This window comes from Salmo trutta, chromosome 12, assembly GCF_901001165.1.
Source record: "Salmo trutta chromosome 12, fSalTru1.1, whole genome shotgun sequence".
NCBI lineage: Eukaryota > Metazoa > Chordata > Actinopteri > Salmoniformes > Salmonidae > Salmo > Salmo trutta.
In genome coordinates this window covers 80,731,996-80,746,876 of record NC_042968.1, presented here as the reverse complement: position 1 = coordinate 80,746,876, position 14,881 = coordinate 80,731,996, and the positions used below count along the sequence as shown (strand labels likewise).

Below are 14,881 nucleotides of genomic sequence, written 5' to 3'. Positions count from 1 at the left end.
GATCAGTAATAAAAACACGTGGTGGTATGGTACTTTTCTGAGACATTTTAGCAAAGGTTATCTATATCACTGACCCTTACTACTAACAATGGAAGGCTATAAACCACTCAAAGGAAGTTTATATGGAAGTTTTGGCTTTAAATTGGATGCGAAAGGAATCTTAACAGACAAAAGCATAGTTTACTGTTTCCATTGCGAACAGAGCTTTTCCTACCACTGCAGCAAAACAAGCTTGCAATACCATTTGCGAAAAAAACATCCTCTCGTCACTAAAGCTAAACCTAGTGATGATGTAGAGTCAGACTCGGAAATCACAGGTATTTTTGCATGATCATATGCATTCATTTGGTCAAAATTGTATTTGGTTATTTGAATGTTTCACGTTTTTCTCAGCGTATGCACTTTTGACTATAACCCAAAGTCTTTGATCAGTTCCCGTTCAAAGGTCTTTAGTTTGATAGAGACGGCCTTATTTTGAAACTACGGGCGCCGTAATTTTATGAAGGTATTCAGATGGAGTTCCGATATTTGTGATGCAGTTAAAAAAATAACAAATATATAATAATCAAGTTATTCTGGACTCGAGATAATTAATAGTTTGATATAGTCGTTCATCTCAGGTGAAATATACCATTATCAAAGATCAATGGACCCTAGTCTGAACTGACAGACAGGCCAGGAGCAAGGAACCTCTAACTCTTTGGTGGAGAAAATATTTCTGTCAGGAGAACATCTTGAGATCCTTAGTCATGTTTTGAGATAGAAAAGGAAATCAACATGCATGCCAAACATGATGGTCATACAATTAGTGCATGTTTTCTGTGCCCTTTTTAATTAGTTATTGCCAAGGTAGTTAAATGGCAATTATTTTTCTACATGTTAATATTTGGGAGCTATGTAACAAGTCACAGATTGACCTAACATTGAACAAATGTGTATTTATCTTGCATTCCAGTGATCTCTGACAACTCTAACATGGATTTCCGAGGGTACCCGTTGTCCAGCAGTCTTGGACCAAATTTGAGGAGAAGGGGGGATCGGGGAGCACCAGGACTGGTTCTGGATAGGCGCAAGTCTACAGTTTGGAATTACTATATCCAGCTTAATGAGATGTATGTTGAGTGTAATATATGCAAGAGACAGTTGTCTTTTCACAACAGCACTACGACTATGAGGGAGCACCTTGTCCGCAAACATAATATACGCGACAATGGGCCACCTGTACTCCATAACACAGTGGTGGCCTTGGCCCCGATTCCAGCTACATCACCTCAGCCAATGGCCCAGCCCAGATTCCCCTGCAACGTCTCCACTACATCTACTACTGCTAACACATGCATGTTCCAGCCAGATTTGCACGTAGTTGTAAAAGAGGAGCAGCAGGATGCTGACTTCTCTCCTGAACAAGGGACGGCCAAACGTGCACGAATCACATGTGCTCCCCCAGATGTAGGAGGCGGTGCCAATGCAAACCCTGTCTGCAGCCGAGATTTGGAACCGGCACATTCAAATACTGGATTACTATACAGTGAGAACAACCACTTTGGTGATAGCAATCGCAGTGGCACTTGTATCAAGGAGTCCAATGATAAGCGAACTGGGTTCCTGACTGACCTAATATTAGAAGTGGTGTACAGGGACTTGCAGCCACTGTCTGTGGTGGAGGAGAGGGGATTTCGTCTTCTATTGAGCTGCTTAGAACCACAGTACCAAGTGCCATCTCCCTCTCAGCTCGGCAGCCTTATTTGGCATCGCTATGATGTTCTTAAATGGCAACTGCAGCAGTGTCTTCAGTCTGGCCTCGCACCACGTGGCATAACACTTTGCACTGAATACTGGCGGTCAGTAGCAGGTTGTGAGGTGGGAGCAAGCGGCCGGCTGTTCTTCACTGTAAGTGCACATTTTATTGACAAAGACTGGCGCTTGGCCCGTTGTGTGCTGCAGACCCGTCCCATGACCGATATCAGAGAGAGGGCTTGTGGAAGTGGGTTCACTCAATTTGGTGACACCCTAAAGGCAGTTCTCTCTGACTTTCATCTCCCCCAGAGCTCTGTTTTCTGTGTTGTGCACGATACTCCCAGGACCTCAGAGGCCAGAGGGACTGTGAATATGGGACTTCAGAAAGAAAATCAAATTGCTGGACCAGGCCAATCGCCTCAGGATCTTCCAGCGAGCTGGGTAGCATTACACTGTGCAGGGGAAGCCCTCAAACTCTGCATCCAGGAAGGACTATGGATGGAACCTGTCAGACAGGCTCTTTCTGAGGCCCGTAGGATTATTTCACATTTCCAGCATGACACACCTGCTGCTGCCGCTCTGATCCACAAAGCAGAAGCTGCTAATAAAGCCGGTGCTTGTCTGGCGCTGGATGACCCAGGGCGCTGGGCAACTACAATCGAAATGTGTGAGAGTCTGCTAGGGCTGAAATGGGTGGTGAGCTCAGTTCTAGAGGAGCAGAAAGCTGCTCCAAATTTAGTGGACCACCAGTGGCGCCTCCTCCAGGAGCTGGTGCCAGTTCTTAAGACCATGCGCATCGCTGCCTCCTTTTTGAGTGAGGACATAAATGTGTCCATCTCCGCCCTTATGCCGTGCCTGCATGGCGTATTCCGTGTCCTAAGGCAACACATCGCAGAGAGCAGCTGCCCTGTGGCTCGAGGAGTCATGGAGACCGTGCAGTCAGGAATGGAGCGACAGTGGAGACTGAGTGAAGAGGAGGCCTTACTGGACAGCCCTGCCGTCCTCTCCTCATTCCTGGACCCGAGGTTTAAGGAGCTGCGCTTCCTCAGCCCACATGCGCGTAGTAAGCTGCACGACAAGGTTAAAGAACTGTTATCTGCTCAAGCGCAAATAGAGGCAGAGGAAATAAGCAGAGAGCGTGATAAAGGAGGTGATGATGAGAAGGGCGAAGAGGGAAGGGAAAGGGGAGTGACTAATATGAGATTGATTAACTCTCAGTCAACAATCGTTCATCTGCAACCCCCTTCCTATAATCAAGTGAGCCCAGTGGCCAAAACCATGTACGACATACTGCTAGGAGAGGATCCCACTGAGCGAATGCCTGAGATCCACCAACAGCTGGAGAACTACATTGCAGAGCCGTTGTGCAAACGTAGCCTGTCACCTCTCCACTGGTGGCACTCCAAGGAGCATCGCTTCCCTGCCGTGGCCAGACTTGCCCGTACATTTCTGGCTATTCCTACTACGGCTATGGCTGCAGACAGAGCTTTTGCTCCTAGAGAGACTACTGTTGCTCAACGGAGGGCCATTCTGGGGCCCCAGCATTTGGATCATATTCTTTTCCTTCACCAGAACAGTGACTATGTGGAGAAACTGATGGGAGGGTCTATGGGGCATGAAGAAAGGGGCAGTGACAGGAATGGAGCCAAGAAGACAAGAGAGACTCTGTATCAGTCTTTAGTGTCCTATGAGAGCAAGACTTGGATGGGAGGGGAGGAGTTGTGAGCTTGTAGTCAGTCGATATACCTTCCTTTATTATAGTAAGAACAGAGTTGTGGATATGCACACTCAACATAGGCCTGTGAGAAAATATCCATCCATTCCTGCCTAAGATTTAGCTGATTTCAACTCATCTAGGTAAAGAGTTGAAAAATCAATGACAAGGCAAAAAAATAATGCAGCTATTGGGCTCAAAGCCACACTTGTGTGCCATCTGTTTTTACATGTAAAAAGTGTCTGGCCTACTAGCGTCTGGCCTACATATCTACATGTGAGCTGTGAATTTTCATCATAAGTCGTTGTAAAGTGCTTTCAATGTGTACCATACCAAATAATATGTATCTTATATGTAAAGTTGTTAGGAGTTGTTGCACTTTGTCCTTGGTTTGCATGAAGTAAAAACACTGGTTCAGCAGCGACGCTTGTTCAATAATTGCAGCATGATGTTCATTTAGAAGTAAGAAATGTCTCAAACACTATCCGTGAAGAACTGTTGCACTAAAGGAATGGTTAAAAAACATTCAAACATTTTCAAACAAACAAAAGTATTTCAATAACATTTATTTTAACCTCTTATGGCTAGGGGGCAGTATTTTCACGGCTAGATAAAAAAACGTACCCGATTTTAATCTGATTATTAGTCCTGGCCAGAATATGCATATAATTATTAGCTTTGGATAGAAAACACTCCAAAGTTTCTAAAACTGTTTGAATGGTGTCTGTGAGTATAACAGAACTCATTTGGCAGGCCAAAACGTGAGAAGATTCTGTACAGGAAGTACCCTGTCTGACCATTTCTTGCCCTTTGTCATCTCTATTCATTACAAAGGATCTCTGCTGTTACGTGACACTTCCTACGGCTCCAATGGGCTCTCAGAGCCCGGGAAAAACCTGAATGACATAATTCAAAGCCCTGGCTGAAACACACGAGCGCTTTTGCTAAGTGGTCTATCAGAGGACAAAGGGCTTAGGCGCGGGCACTGGCCTCCCCCGCCTTTCTGTTTTTCCCTCTGTTTACAGACACGCAGATTCCCGGTCGGAATATTATCGCTTTTCTACGAGATAAATTGCATAAAAATTGATTTTAAACAGCGGTTGACATGCTTCGAAGTACGGTAATGGAATATTTAGAAATTTTTTGTCACGTTATGCGCCATGCATGCGACCGTGATTTACCATTCTGATAGTGTCTAGAACGCACGAACAAAACGTCGCTGATGGAACATAACGATGGATTATTTGGGACCAAACCTACATTTGTTATTGAAGTAGAAGTCCTGGGAGTGCATTCTGACGAAGAACAGGAAAGGTAAGACCATTTTTCTTATAGTAAATCTGATTTTGGTGAAGGCTAAACTTGCCGGGTGTCTAAATAGCTAGCCCGTGATGGCTGGGCTATGTACTTAGAATATTGCAAAATGTGCTTCATCCGAAAAGCTATTTTAAAATCGGACATATCGAGTGCATAGAGGAGTTCTGTATCTATAATTCTTAAAATAATTGTTATGCTTTTTGTGAACGTTTATCGTGAGTAATTTAGTAAATTGTTAGTAAATTCCCCGGAAGTTTGCGGGGGGTATGCTAGTTCTGAACGTCACATGCTAATGTAAAAAGCTGTTTTTTAATATAAATATGAACTTGATTGAACAAAACATGCATGTATTGTATAACATAATGTCCTAGGTGTGTCATCTGATGAAGATCATCAAAGGTTAGTGCTGCATTTAGCTGTCTTCTGGGTTTTTGTGACATTATATGCTAGCTTGAAAAATGGGTGTCTGATTATTTCTGGCTGGGTACTCTGCTGACATAATCTAATGTTTTGCTTTCGCTGTAAAGCCTTTTTGAAATCGGACAGTGTGGTTAGATTAACGAGAGTCTTGTCTTTAAATAGCTGTAAAATAGTCATATGTTTGAAAAATGGAAGTTTTCGGATTTTAGAGGAATTTGTATTTCGCGCCACGCCCATCATTGGATATTGGAGCAGACGTTCCGCTAGCGGAACATCTAGATGTAAGAGGTTTTAAAACAACACCTGAGTGAGACAAATTTAACTTTCATCAACACTCTCACAATAGAGGAAATACCACTTAGGTAAAGCCCAGTACACTTCCTGAACTACAAAAATATAAACGCAACATGTAAAGTGTTGCTCCCATGTTTCATGAGCCGAAAAACAAATCCCAGAAATGTTCCATATGCACAAAAAGCTTATTTCTTTCAATTTTTGTGTACAAATTTGTTTACATCCCTGTTAGTGAGCATTTTTCCTTTGCCAAGATAATCCATCCACCAGACAGGTGTGGCATATCAAGAAGCTGCCAAATTCCGTAAAAAGACTTGAGGCGGCTTATGGTAAAGAAATGAACATTCAATTCTCTGGCAACAGCTCTGGTAGACATTCCTGCAGTCAGCATGGCAATTGCACGCTCCCTGAGACATCTGTGGCATTATGTTCTGTGACAAAACTGCACCTTATAGAGTGCACCTGTGTAATAGAACATAATGCCACAGATGTCTCAAGTTTTGAGGGAGCGTGCAATTGCCATGCTGACTGCAGGAATGTCTACCAGAGCTGTTGCCAGAGAATTGAATGTTCATTTCTTTACCATAAGCCGCCTCAAGTCTTTTTACAGAATTTGGCAGTGTGTCCAACCAGCCTCACAACCGCGGACCACATGTATGGCGTTGTGTGGACGAGCAGTTTGCTGATGTCAACGTTGTGAACAGAGTGCCCCATGGTGGCGGTGGGGTTATGGTATGGGCAGGCATAAGCTACGGACAACGAACACAATTGCATTTTATCAATGGCAATTTGAATGCACGGAGATATGAAATCCCGAGGCCCCTTGTCGTGCCATTCTTCCGTTGCTATCACCTCATGTTTCAGCATGATAATGCACGGCCCCATGCCGCAAGGATCTGTACACAATTCCCAGAAGCTGAACATTTCCCAGTTCTTCCATGGCCTGCATATTAACCAGACATGTCACCCATTGAGCATGTTAGGTATGCTCTAGATTTACGTGTACGACAGCGTGTTCCAGTTCCCGCCAATATCCAACAACTTTGCACAGCCATTAAAGAGGAGTGGGACAACATTCCACAGGTCATAATCAACAGCCTGATCAATTCTATGCGAAGGAGATGTCACGCTTCTTGAGGCAAATGGTGGTCACCAGATACTGACTGGTTTTCTGATCCACACCCCTACCTTTTTAAAAAAAAGGTTTTTAAGGTACAGATGCATATCTGCATTCCCAGTCATGTGAAATCCATAGATTAGGGCCTAATTTATTTATTTCAATAGACTGATTTCCTTATATGAACTGTAACTCTTTTAAATTCATGTTGCGTTTTATATTTTTGTTCAGTGTAATTTGAGTCCCGGATTTATGTTTTCTATGTTACGCATAGTCTATGAGACCAGTCTGCCAAACTAACTGGCCTGACTGGCTGATGAATTGCATAGGCATACTTGCTTTCCTATTAATCTTCTGGTTTGGCACAATGGCTGCCAATTTTTTTGAATTATTATTATCCAATAGAGTGAGAGGGGAAGGTCGAGTCATGCGTCCTCCGGAACATGACCCGCCAAACTGCGCTCTTAACACCCACTCGCTTAACCCAGAAGCCAGCCGCACCAATGTGCCGGAGGAAACACCATTCAACTGACACCCGGGGTCAGCTTGCAGGCGCCCAGCCCACCATAAGGAGTCGCTAGAGCGCGATGAGCCAAGTAAAGTCCCCCCGGCCAAACCCTCTCCTAACCCGGACGATACTGGGCCAATTGTGCGCCGCCCTATGGGACTCCCGGTCACAGACCTTAATGACACAGCCTGGGATCGAACCCCAGGCTGTAGTGATGCCGCAACACTGCGATTCAGTGCCTTAGACCTTTTTTTTTTTCTTATGTCCGAGCTTTTCTTATTCGCCTTCTCAGTAAAAAATTGCATTGTTCCACTCCTCCACCCAATCCCAATTGACATGTCTGTGTTCGGTGCACTTGAACAGCTGTGGTCAACACCCATCTCCACCCTCTGAGCATGTCCCCGAGGCAGCATAGGCTCAGGCAGCTCAGACCACTGTGTTCTATTCACAATTTCCAGCTCATTCTTTGCAATCACTACTTTTCACATTCTTCTACAGCAGAATAAGAGGCTCACCAACACTTCAAGGACCTTTTATTTGTTCTATATTACTCCACCATCATGTCTAGTGGGGGGCTGAAGGACAGAAATGCTGAAACGCTGGAGGATGTCAACGCAGTCACAAAAGAGCTCAAGTATCTTTACTATAAGAGGCTGCTTCCCATAGAGAAGCAATATGGCTTCCAACACTTTCACTCTCCCAGCTTTGAGGATGCCGATTTTGACAACAAACCAATGGTGCTGGTGATGGGTCAATACTCGACAGGGAAGACTACCTTTATCAGGTGACTAAGTTATTTATTCAATCGTAAGGGCTCACGGGCCTATGGCACAGATACAGTATTTGCCATACAAATGTCTTTCTTTATATGGTGTATGTATGTATATTGCTTATCTGTGTGTGTGTGTGTGTGTGAGATAAAGATATCTCCTTGAGCAAGACTTTCCAGGTAGCCGTGTTGGTCCTGAGCCCACCACAGACAGCTTCACTGCCATCATGCATGGGGAGCTGGAAGAACTGATCCCAGGCAATGCTCTGTCAGTAGACCCCAAAAAGCCCTTTCGCCACCTCAACTCTTTTGGAAATACCTTCCTGAACAGGTAAGAGCACATCAGGGCAAAGTTAGTGGCTGTTGGCAAAATAAATGTTTTAATTGAGGTGCAAGGACAGGAAATAAAACCACGCCAACAAAGCAAATCAAGGAGTGGATGGAAAACTGAGAATAGGGAAAGGGGGGGACATGAGAAATGAAAAAGTGAGCTGCATTAACTTTAGTGCTACCAAAGAGGAGAAGCTTGGAAATGTTATTTAGAATTTCAATTTCAACATACTGCATCGTCGGTGATGTTTGAAAAACATGCAAAGTTTGATGCAGAGAGTCAAATTCTTGTTAACTCTTTCCCCTAGATTCCAGTGTGCCCTGCTGCCAAATCAGGTCCTGGAGAGTATCAGCATTATTGACACACCAGGCATCTTATCTTCGGCTAAGAGGAGAATGAGTCGAGGTCAGATGCAAGAAAGATACATTGAATGGAGGATGGAGAAGTCCTACTGTCCTAATATATATCTCAAATCAATTGTTTGAATTGAAAAACGTTTCAGTAGTCCATGTATTTTGCGTACACCTTATCCTGCTGGAAGTTTGACTTGTAAGACGGGTGTTGATTAAAAAACAATAATAATAATTTGGAGGGTGCTTATATTTGTACAAGTGTGTTTAATACACTTGTGAATTGGAAATGTTTTTGGGGGATATCCCAACTCTCCCTGACACACCCTCGGTCCTCAGAGAGAGGGTGGGTCTTGATTTGAAGCAGAATGTATGATGTCAAATTATTGTATGTGTTGTATGGGATGGGAGGACTGTGCAGATTATTTTTACTCGGGGAGATATTAATCCAAGGGTGGAGCTGCTAACAGCCACTCAATCAAATGAAATATTTTAGGTCCACTGGGATTATGCATGTTGACCTAATTCACGGAGTTATTCAATTTCAGTGTTCCACTTTTAATGGTTTCATACAACTTCTGTGCTGTTTCTTAATTTAGGCTATGATTTCCCAGCAGTGCTGCGCTGGTTTGCAGAACGTGTGGACCACATCATCCTTCTGTTTGATGCACATAAACTGGAGTTCTCTGATGAGCTCACGCGTGTCTTTGGGGCTCTGTGTGGCTATGAAGACAAGCTGCGTGTGGTACTGAATAAAGCAGACAGGGTCGACTCTCAACAGTTGATGCGAGTGTATGGTGCTCTCATGTGGTCACTGGGGAAGGTGTTTCAAACCCCTGAAATACTCCGGGTTTACATCGTCTCCCTCTGGTCACAGCCACGTCTGTTGTCTGACCACTGTCAACTGCTGGAGCTTGAGGAACTGGATCTTTTGGCAGATATCCGGAACCTGCCTCGAAATGCTGCCGTACGGAAACTTAATGACCTAGTTAAGAGGGCACGCCTAGTTAGGGTAAGGCACTTTTATTGTCTATTTTCATTTGATATAATTGTTTATAAATAAACATAAGTGTATACTTGGAGAGCATTTGCACAGGCATGAATCTATAAAAATGGACTCTTTTGAAACCAAGGTTAAGTGCTTCCCATCTTTGTCCTCCTCACTCTAGGCCCATGCACATATCATTAGCCATCTCAAGCAGGAGATGCCCACCGTTTTCTGCAAGGAGAGCAAGAAGCAGAACCTGATCTATGAGCTTCCTCTCATCTTCTCCAAGATTCAACAGCAACAGCGAGTGCCAGCTGGTGACTTCCCTGACTGTGCCAAGATGCAGGTCTGCTACCCTCCCAATTTTGTTGCATGCATATTTGGTTGGATTACCTATTCCGTTTACCAAGAACTCATAATTAGAGTCCTATGTTTTGTGCAGTCATAATGTGACATAGTAAGATTTTATCCTGTATTTTAAGCCATCCAGAAATAAGAATTACACCAAAAATGTAAGCAATTGTCTGACGATGGCGCTGTACCAAAAGGGAAAATTTTTATGAAAAAGCTTCAAATAAAGGTTAAAATCCAGTCATGTCACATGATTGCACAAAACACAGGGCCCTACTCATAATGGTTATTGCTGATGTGTTTATTACAGGAAACAGAAAGCTGTCAGGACCAGTACAACTTCTAGAAAATCAGACCAGTTGATTATCACTTACTCAAAATCATGCTCGTATGACTTTCCTGCTTTTTTCTGTTCTCAGGCACGGCTAATGGGTCAAGATTTCACAAAGTTCAAGACACTCAAGCCCAGCCTAATGGCTTCCTTGGACAAGTTACTGTCCAATGACATTGCAAAGCTGATGCCTTTACTACATCAACAGGATCTGAAGAAGGCTTCCCCGCCAGGGATTCCGGATGGAACCTTCTTGGAAACTGGCAGGTCTCTCTTTGAGCAAGTTACAAAGAGTGGAGAAAGCAGGGAAATACAGAATGATGAGTGGGTGGTGACAAAAGATAAACAAAAATATGATGAGATATTCTACCATCTCTGTCCAAATGAGGGCAAACTGAGCGGTACTAAGGCCAAGGAGTGGATGGTCAGCACCCACCTGCCAAACTCGGTACTTGGCCATATCTGGAGGCTGTCTGATGTGGACTGTGATGGCATGCTGGATGATCAGGAGTTTGCCCTAGCCATCCACCTCATTGAGGCCAAGCTGGAGGGCCATGGGCTCCCAGGAGAGCTGCCTGCCCACCTGGTGCCACCTTCGAAACGTTTGCATAAAGGATTAGCTGTTTAGCTTAGTCTGACAGGTTGAACAGGAGCCTATGATTGGCTGGGCAAAGCAAAACTAGAGAACATCAAATAATGCAGTCAAAAACAACAACCCTTTTGAATGAAGATAAATAATTAAACAAAACATTTGTTCCTAGAAAAGATGACTGGACAGGATAGATTTCCAACAACTTGGTCATGTCAGGCCACCCACTGATTTTCCCTGAGAAACCACAATCCTGGCAGGATTTTCCTTCCAAATGATGTACTGTCTACAAACACTACGCATTTATATTGTGGATCCTGACACTGGTTCACTCCAATAGATCGCTGGATTGTGAATTGGACTCGTTCTGTCATTTCTTGATTTCTTGTTTTGATTATATGTATATTTGTATTGTATGAGTCCCATGTGGCTCAGTTGGTAGAGCATGGTGTTTGCAACGCCAGGGTTGTGGGTTCGATTCCCACGGTCCCACGGGGGACCAGTACGGGAAAAAAAAAAAATGTATGAAATGTATGCATTGACTACTGTAAGTCGATCTGGATAAGAGCGTCTGCTAAATGACTAAAATGTAAAAAAATATTTTAAGAAATACAAATCACTACAAGTGAATTGCCAGTGACAACAATTTCACAGAAATGCAAGTATCTCAAATAAAATAATCAGAAAAAGGTCAGGGGTTACAATTGTATAAAACTATGATAGAGTTGTAAGAATACATTGTTTTGTCATTGACTAATTCTAGAGATTTTATTACATTTGGGGACAGATTTCAAATATTTGTTTTTGTGTATGTAAAATTGACAAGAGAATTAAGAAATGAACAACTAATTCAGTAGCTTGTTTTCATTTGAATAATATATTACATCTTTCATTGTAAATACATGGGTCTTATTAATGAGATAACACATGCAATTACTTAACTCGCTCCAAAATAACTTCACAGAGTCACACTCATAAAACCTGTGTAGTAGTTTCCCCTTTTTTTTAAATCACAAAACATGCTATTAAAAGTTATTACAATGGTATAGTTTGTGCAATATTTTAAAGTACATTTGTTTTACTTCATTTGATATACAACATTTGTGAGCAACCAAGCTTTCTACCATTACATTTCAGTAATATGTCTACATTCCAGAAGAATTTCCCCCTGAGAGAGATCTTGTTCTTGGAACGTAAAAGTCCCATTAATACATTTCTTATCCAGCTGGGGGCAACCATACAACATAAATTGTGCCTCTTATCTTGACATGTTCTACAAAACACAAATTAGATTTAATTAATTGAGTAAATCCTGAAGGTATTGCTTTGCATGTAGAATTAAATGATTTAATGTATTGAGAAGTTATATGTTTTTAAGAACATTCTATAAGAGAGTATATTCCCTTTATCAAATAAATCAAGCAAAAATATAATGGTTATTTCAAATCACTTAGGGAAGAATAAAGACTTGTTTTTAACAATATCTTTGTTGAAGAAGTGTTTTGTGGGGGCAGAAGATGTGCACATAAGGCAGTATCCAGGCTAAAAGGGCTTCGTTCTCTAAAGTCTAGTGGTCACGTGAATGCAACGATGACGTAGTTGGGAGGTCGAATTTCCCAACCAAACCATTTGATGCAAGCTTTTAGGGGTGGACAAAATGGACTGTTTTATATATTTACTTATGTGAATAAATCTATGTATGAAAACGTTATGTACATGCATAAAAATAATCAAGACTAGAACATGCACTTATTCTTGCCGTACTTGTTTTCATGTGAAGTATTTTGGTAAAGCAAAAAACACATCTCTCCTCCTTGGTAAAGATGTGTTCTCTCCTGTGTGAACGGGGACCTCATGAAGATGATTCGTGGGTCGCTCCGCCTTATTTATTTCATAACGTCAAATATCAAGGAAATAGCCTTACACCGACAACCCTTTTGCAACCACTACCTCTCTCAGAGAAGGGCTGCTGCGACTTGCGATATGGGAGTCAAAGTTCATATCACCTACTGGTAGGTTGCTATTTTTACTACTGCTGACGGTACAGTTTATCCTCCACGCAATGGTTTATTTAGGTAACATTACCGCCTGGCTGCTTTTGCAAACTGCTAGATTGATTGTTAGGTAGGAGCAATCGTAGGCCCTCACCCCAAATGATTGGTTCTCTGAAAATGAGTTGCTGTAGTTATTTGCTTATAAAGTTGCATATAGATGGCACAGTGAAGTGAACGCATGTTGTTTGACACAGTGTTGCTAATCCTCTGTTTCTCATGCCTAGCGGTGGATGAGGGTACAGGCCCAAGGTACGTGTCCATTAAATGTGTAAATAAAACATGTTAGTCCATTTTTTAATCATTGTATCTTTTTGATTTAATCATTCTTTCTACATCTGAGTGATATTTATGCCTTAATTTTTAGTTCACCAGACTCAAGACACAGCTTGAGGATGAATTCCCAGGTGATCTTGAGATTGTGAGTCATTTTAAGTAGCCTAAAGAGTAGAAAATTGCAGATGGATGTTACCAGATATTTGTTTCAAGTTACTATACTGACACCCCTCTTTCTGTCTCACATCCTTTCTATCTATCACTCACTCACCAGACTGGTGAAAGCACACCTTCAACCTCTGGGTGGTTTGAGGTGGAGGTGAATGGCAAGTTGGTCCACTCAAAGAAGGTACAGTATCAAACAGTGGAACTTGTTTCTTCACCCAACAAAACATGTGTGCACAGTATGATTAATCAAATATTTTTTTAAATACAAACATTTGCTTTCTACAGGAAGGGTCAGGCTTTGTGGACAACGAGCAGAAAATGGCAACATTGGTTGATGCCATTGATAAGGTGTTGGGGAAATAAGATAGTGCTGATTATGGAGGTATGAACCACAGGAGGTTGGTGGCATCTTAATTGGGGAGGACGGGCTCATGGTAGTGACTGGAGTGGAATCTTTCAAAATAAATACATCTAACACATGGTTTCCACGATTGTTACAATGTAATTTTTTTATTATTACTTTGGCTTCTTTCTTGTACACTGTTACTGGTAGCAGCATACATCCATTTCAGTGTACATTTTCTTAATTTAAATGTTTTCTCTTTCCACAGTCTGATCTCTGTTTGTCATCTCCTTGACATTGCATAATAATGATGGTGGTGCTCCAATTGTCAAAGACATGGGTGCTGCTTGATGAAACCTGCTCTGCCATGGAGGTGCCCTGCAGATTGCTTCAACTCCTACAGTGGCACTGCTTTTGTAAGATGGTGGGTGATAAAGGGAGAATATACTGTTTATTTGTAATTGAAACATAACATCTCAATTGAGCTTCTTACATTTTCATTATTTTTACCTGTTAGGCATGGCCAAGCATTAAAACATTTAACATTGTATGTATCTTCCCAAATGTTGATGCGACTATGAAATGCAAGTTTTTAACTTATCTTTTGTTTATATGTCAACTTTCTTCTCTTAGTTTGTCTGTATTTTAAAAAGGCCTGATGTTTTGATTAAACAAGGAAAGGAAGATGCAACTCCTTGACAGAATAGAAATGCGTATTGCAATGTCCAGTAGACTAGTGAGTGACAGTGACACCCTTGGTAGACATGCTTCAAGGAAAGTTATAGAGCTGCACTGTCTTTTCCATGACAGATAAATAGGATACATTTTCATCTTAAACAGCATCTATTTAGTGTAAAAACAAGACTGTTAGCCATTTAGTGTTACACATTCATTTGGGGTTTTATACACATTTCTATAACCCTTACAGTTGTTTTAATCTACATTCAAGATTGGTGTTACATGTATCTTCTCTTAAACTAGATCATGTTTAATGCATAATGAAAGTTGAAACTGAAATATTTGTCAGCTGTGATATCTGATACAGGCACCCTGTAGGCATGTGAAAAATGATCCCCTTGCCTGGGTATGGTAGATACCAGTAGGTTGTGCACTTGTTAGAGGAAAAGTATACTAAGTGTACAAAACAGTAAGGACACCTTCCTAATATTGACTCCAATGCTTACCGCAGTTGTGGTAAGTTGGCTGAGTGTCCTTTGGGTTTTGTAC

At 42.0% G+C, this 14,881-nt stretch overlaps 3 protein-coding genes across 6 annotated transcripts; all 3 read left to right on the top strand.

The window, feature by feature from the left end:
• Positions 1-3: 3 nt before the first annotated feature.
• On the top strand, positions 4-3,886 carry zbed4l2 (zinc finger BED-type containing 4-like 2). Of its 2 annotated transcripts, none has more exons than XM_029769863.1 (2): positions 4-317; positions 956-3,875. In XM_029769863.1, the coding sequence occupies exons 1-2, from the start codon at positions 89-91 to the stop codon at positions 3,460-3,462; spliced, it is 2,736 nt and encodes a 911-aa protein (XP_029625723.1). In that variant the 5' UTR covers positions 4-88; the 3' UTR covers positions 3,463-3,875. The 2 variants fall into 2 exon arrangements, with proteins under 2 accessions (XP_029625723.1, XP_029625724.1); XM_029769864.1 differs by lacking the exon at positions 4-317 and adding an exon at positions 341-505 and having other exon boundaries at positions 956-3,886.
• Positions 3,887-7,322: 3,436 nt separating this feature from the next.
• ehd2a (EH-domain containing 2a) lies at positions 7,323-11,283 on the top strand. Of its 2 annotated transcripts, none has more exons than XM_029769859.1 (6): positions 7,323-7,891; positions 8,031-8,207; positions 8,515-8,612; positions 9,175-9,569; positions 9,727-9,891; positions 10,316-11,283. In XM_029769859.1, exons 1-6 carry the CDS (start codon positions 7,668-7,670, stop codon positions 10,853-10,855), a joined length of 1,599 nt encoding a protein of 532 aa, XP_029625719.1. In that variant the 5' UTR covers positions 7,323-7,667; the 3' UTR covers positions 10,856-11,283. The 2 variants fall into 2 exon arrangements, with proteins under 2 accessions (XP_029625719.1, XP_029625718.1); XM_029769858.1 differs by having other exon boundaries at positions 9,157-9,569.
• A 1,371-nt stretch (positions 11,284-12,654) lies between these two features.
• On the top strand, positions 12,655-14,671 carry LOC115204355 (selenoprotein W). 2 transcript variants are annotated; one of them, XM_075074299.1, is made up of 6 exons: positions 12,655-12,828; positions 13,095-13,119; positions 13,235-13,288; positions 13,418-13,492; positions 13,597-13,709; positions 13,923-14,671. In XM_075074299.1, the coding sequence occupies exons 1-5, from the start codon at positions 12,671-12,673 to the stop codon at positions 13,672-13,674; spliced, it is 390 nt and encodes a 129-aa protein (XP_074930400.1). In that variant the 5' UTR covers positions 12,655-12,670; the 3' UTR covers positions 13,675-13,709; positions 13,923-14,671. The 2 variants fall into 2 exon arrangements, with proteins under 2 accessions (XP_074930400.1, XP_074930399.1); XM_075074298.1 differs by having other exon boundaries at positions 12,659-12,828; positions 13,597-13,693.
• Positions 14,672-14,881: the final 210 nt, after the last annotated feature.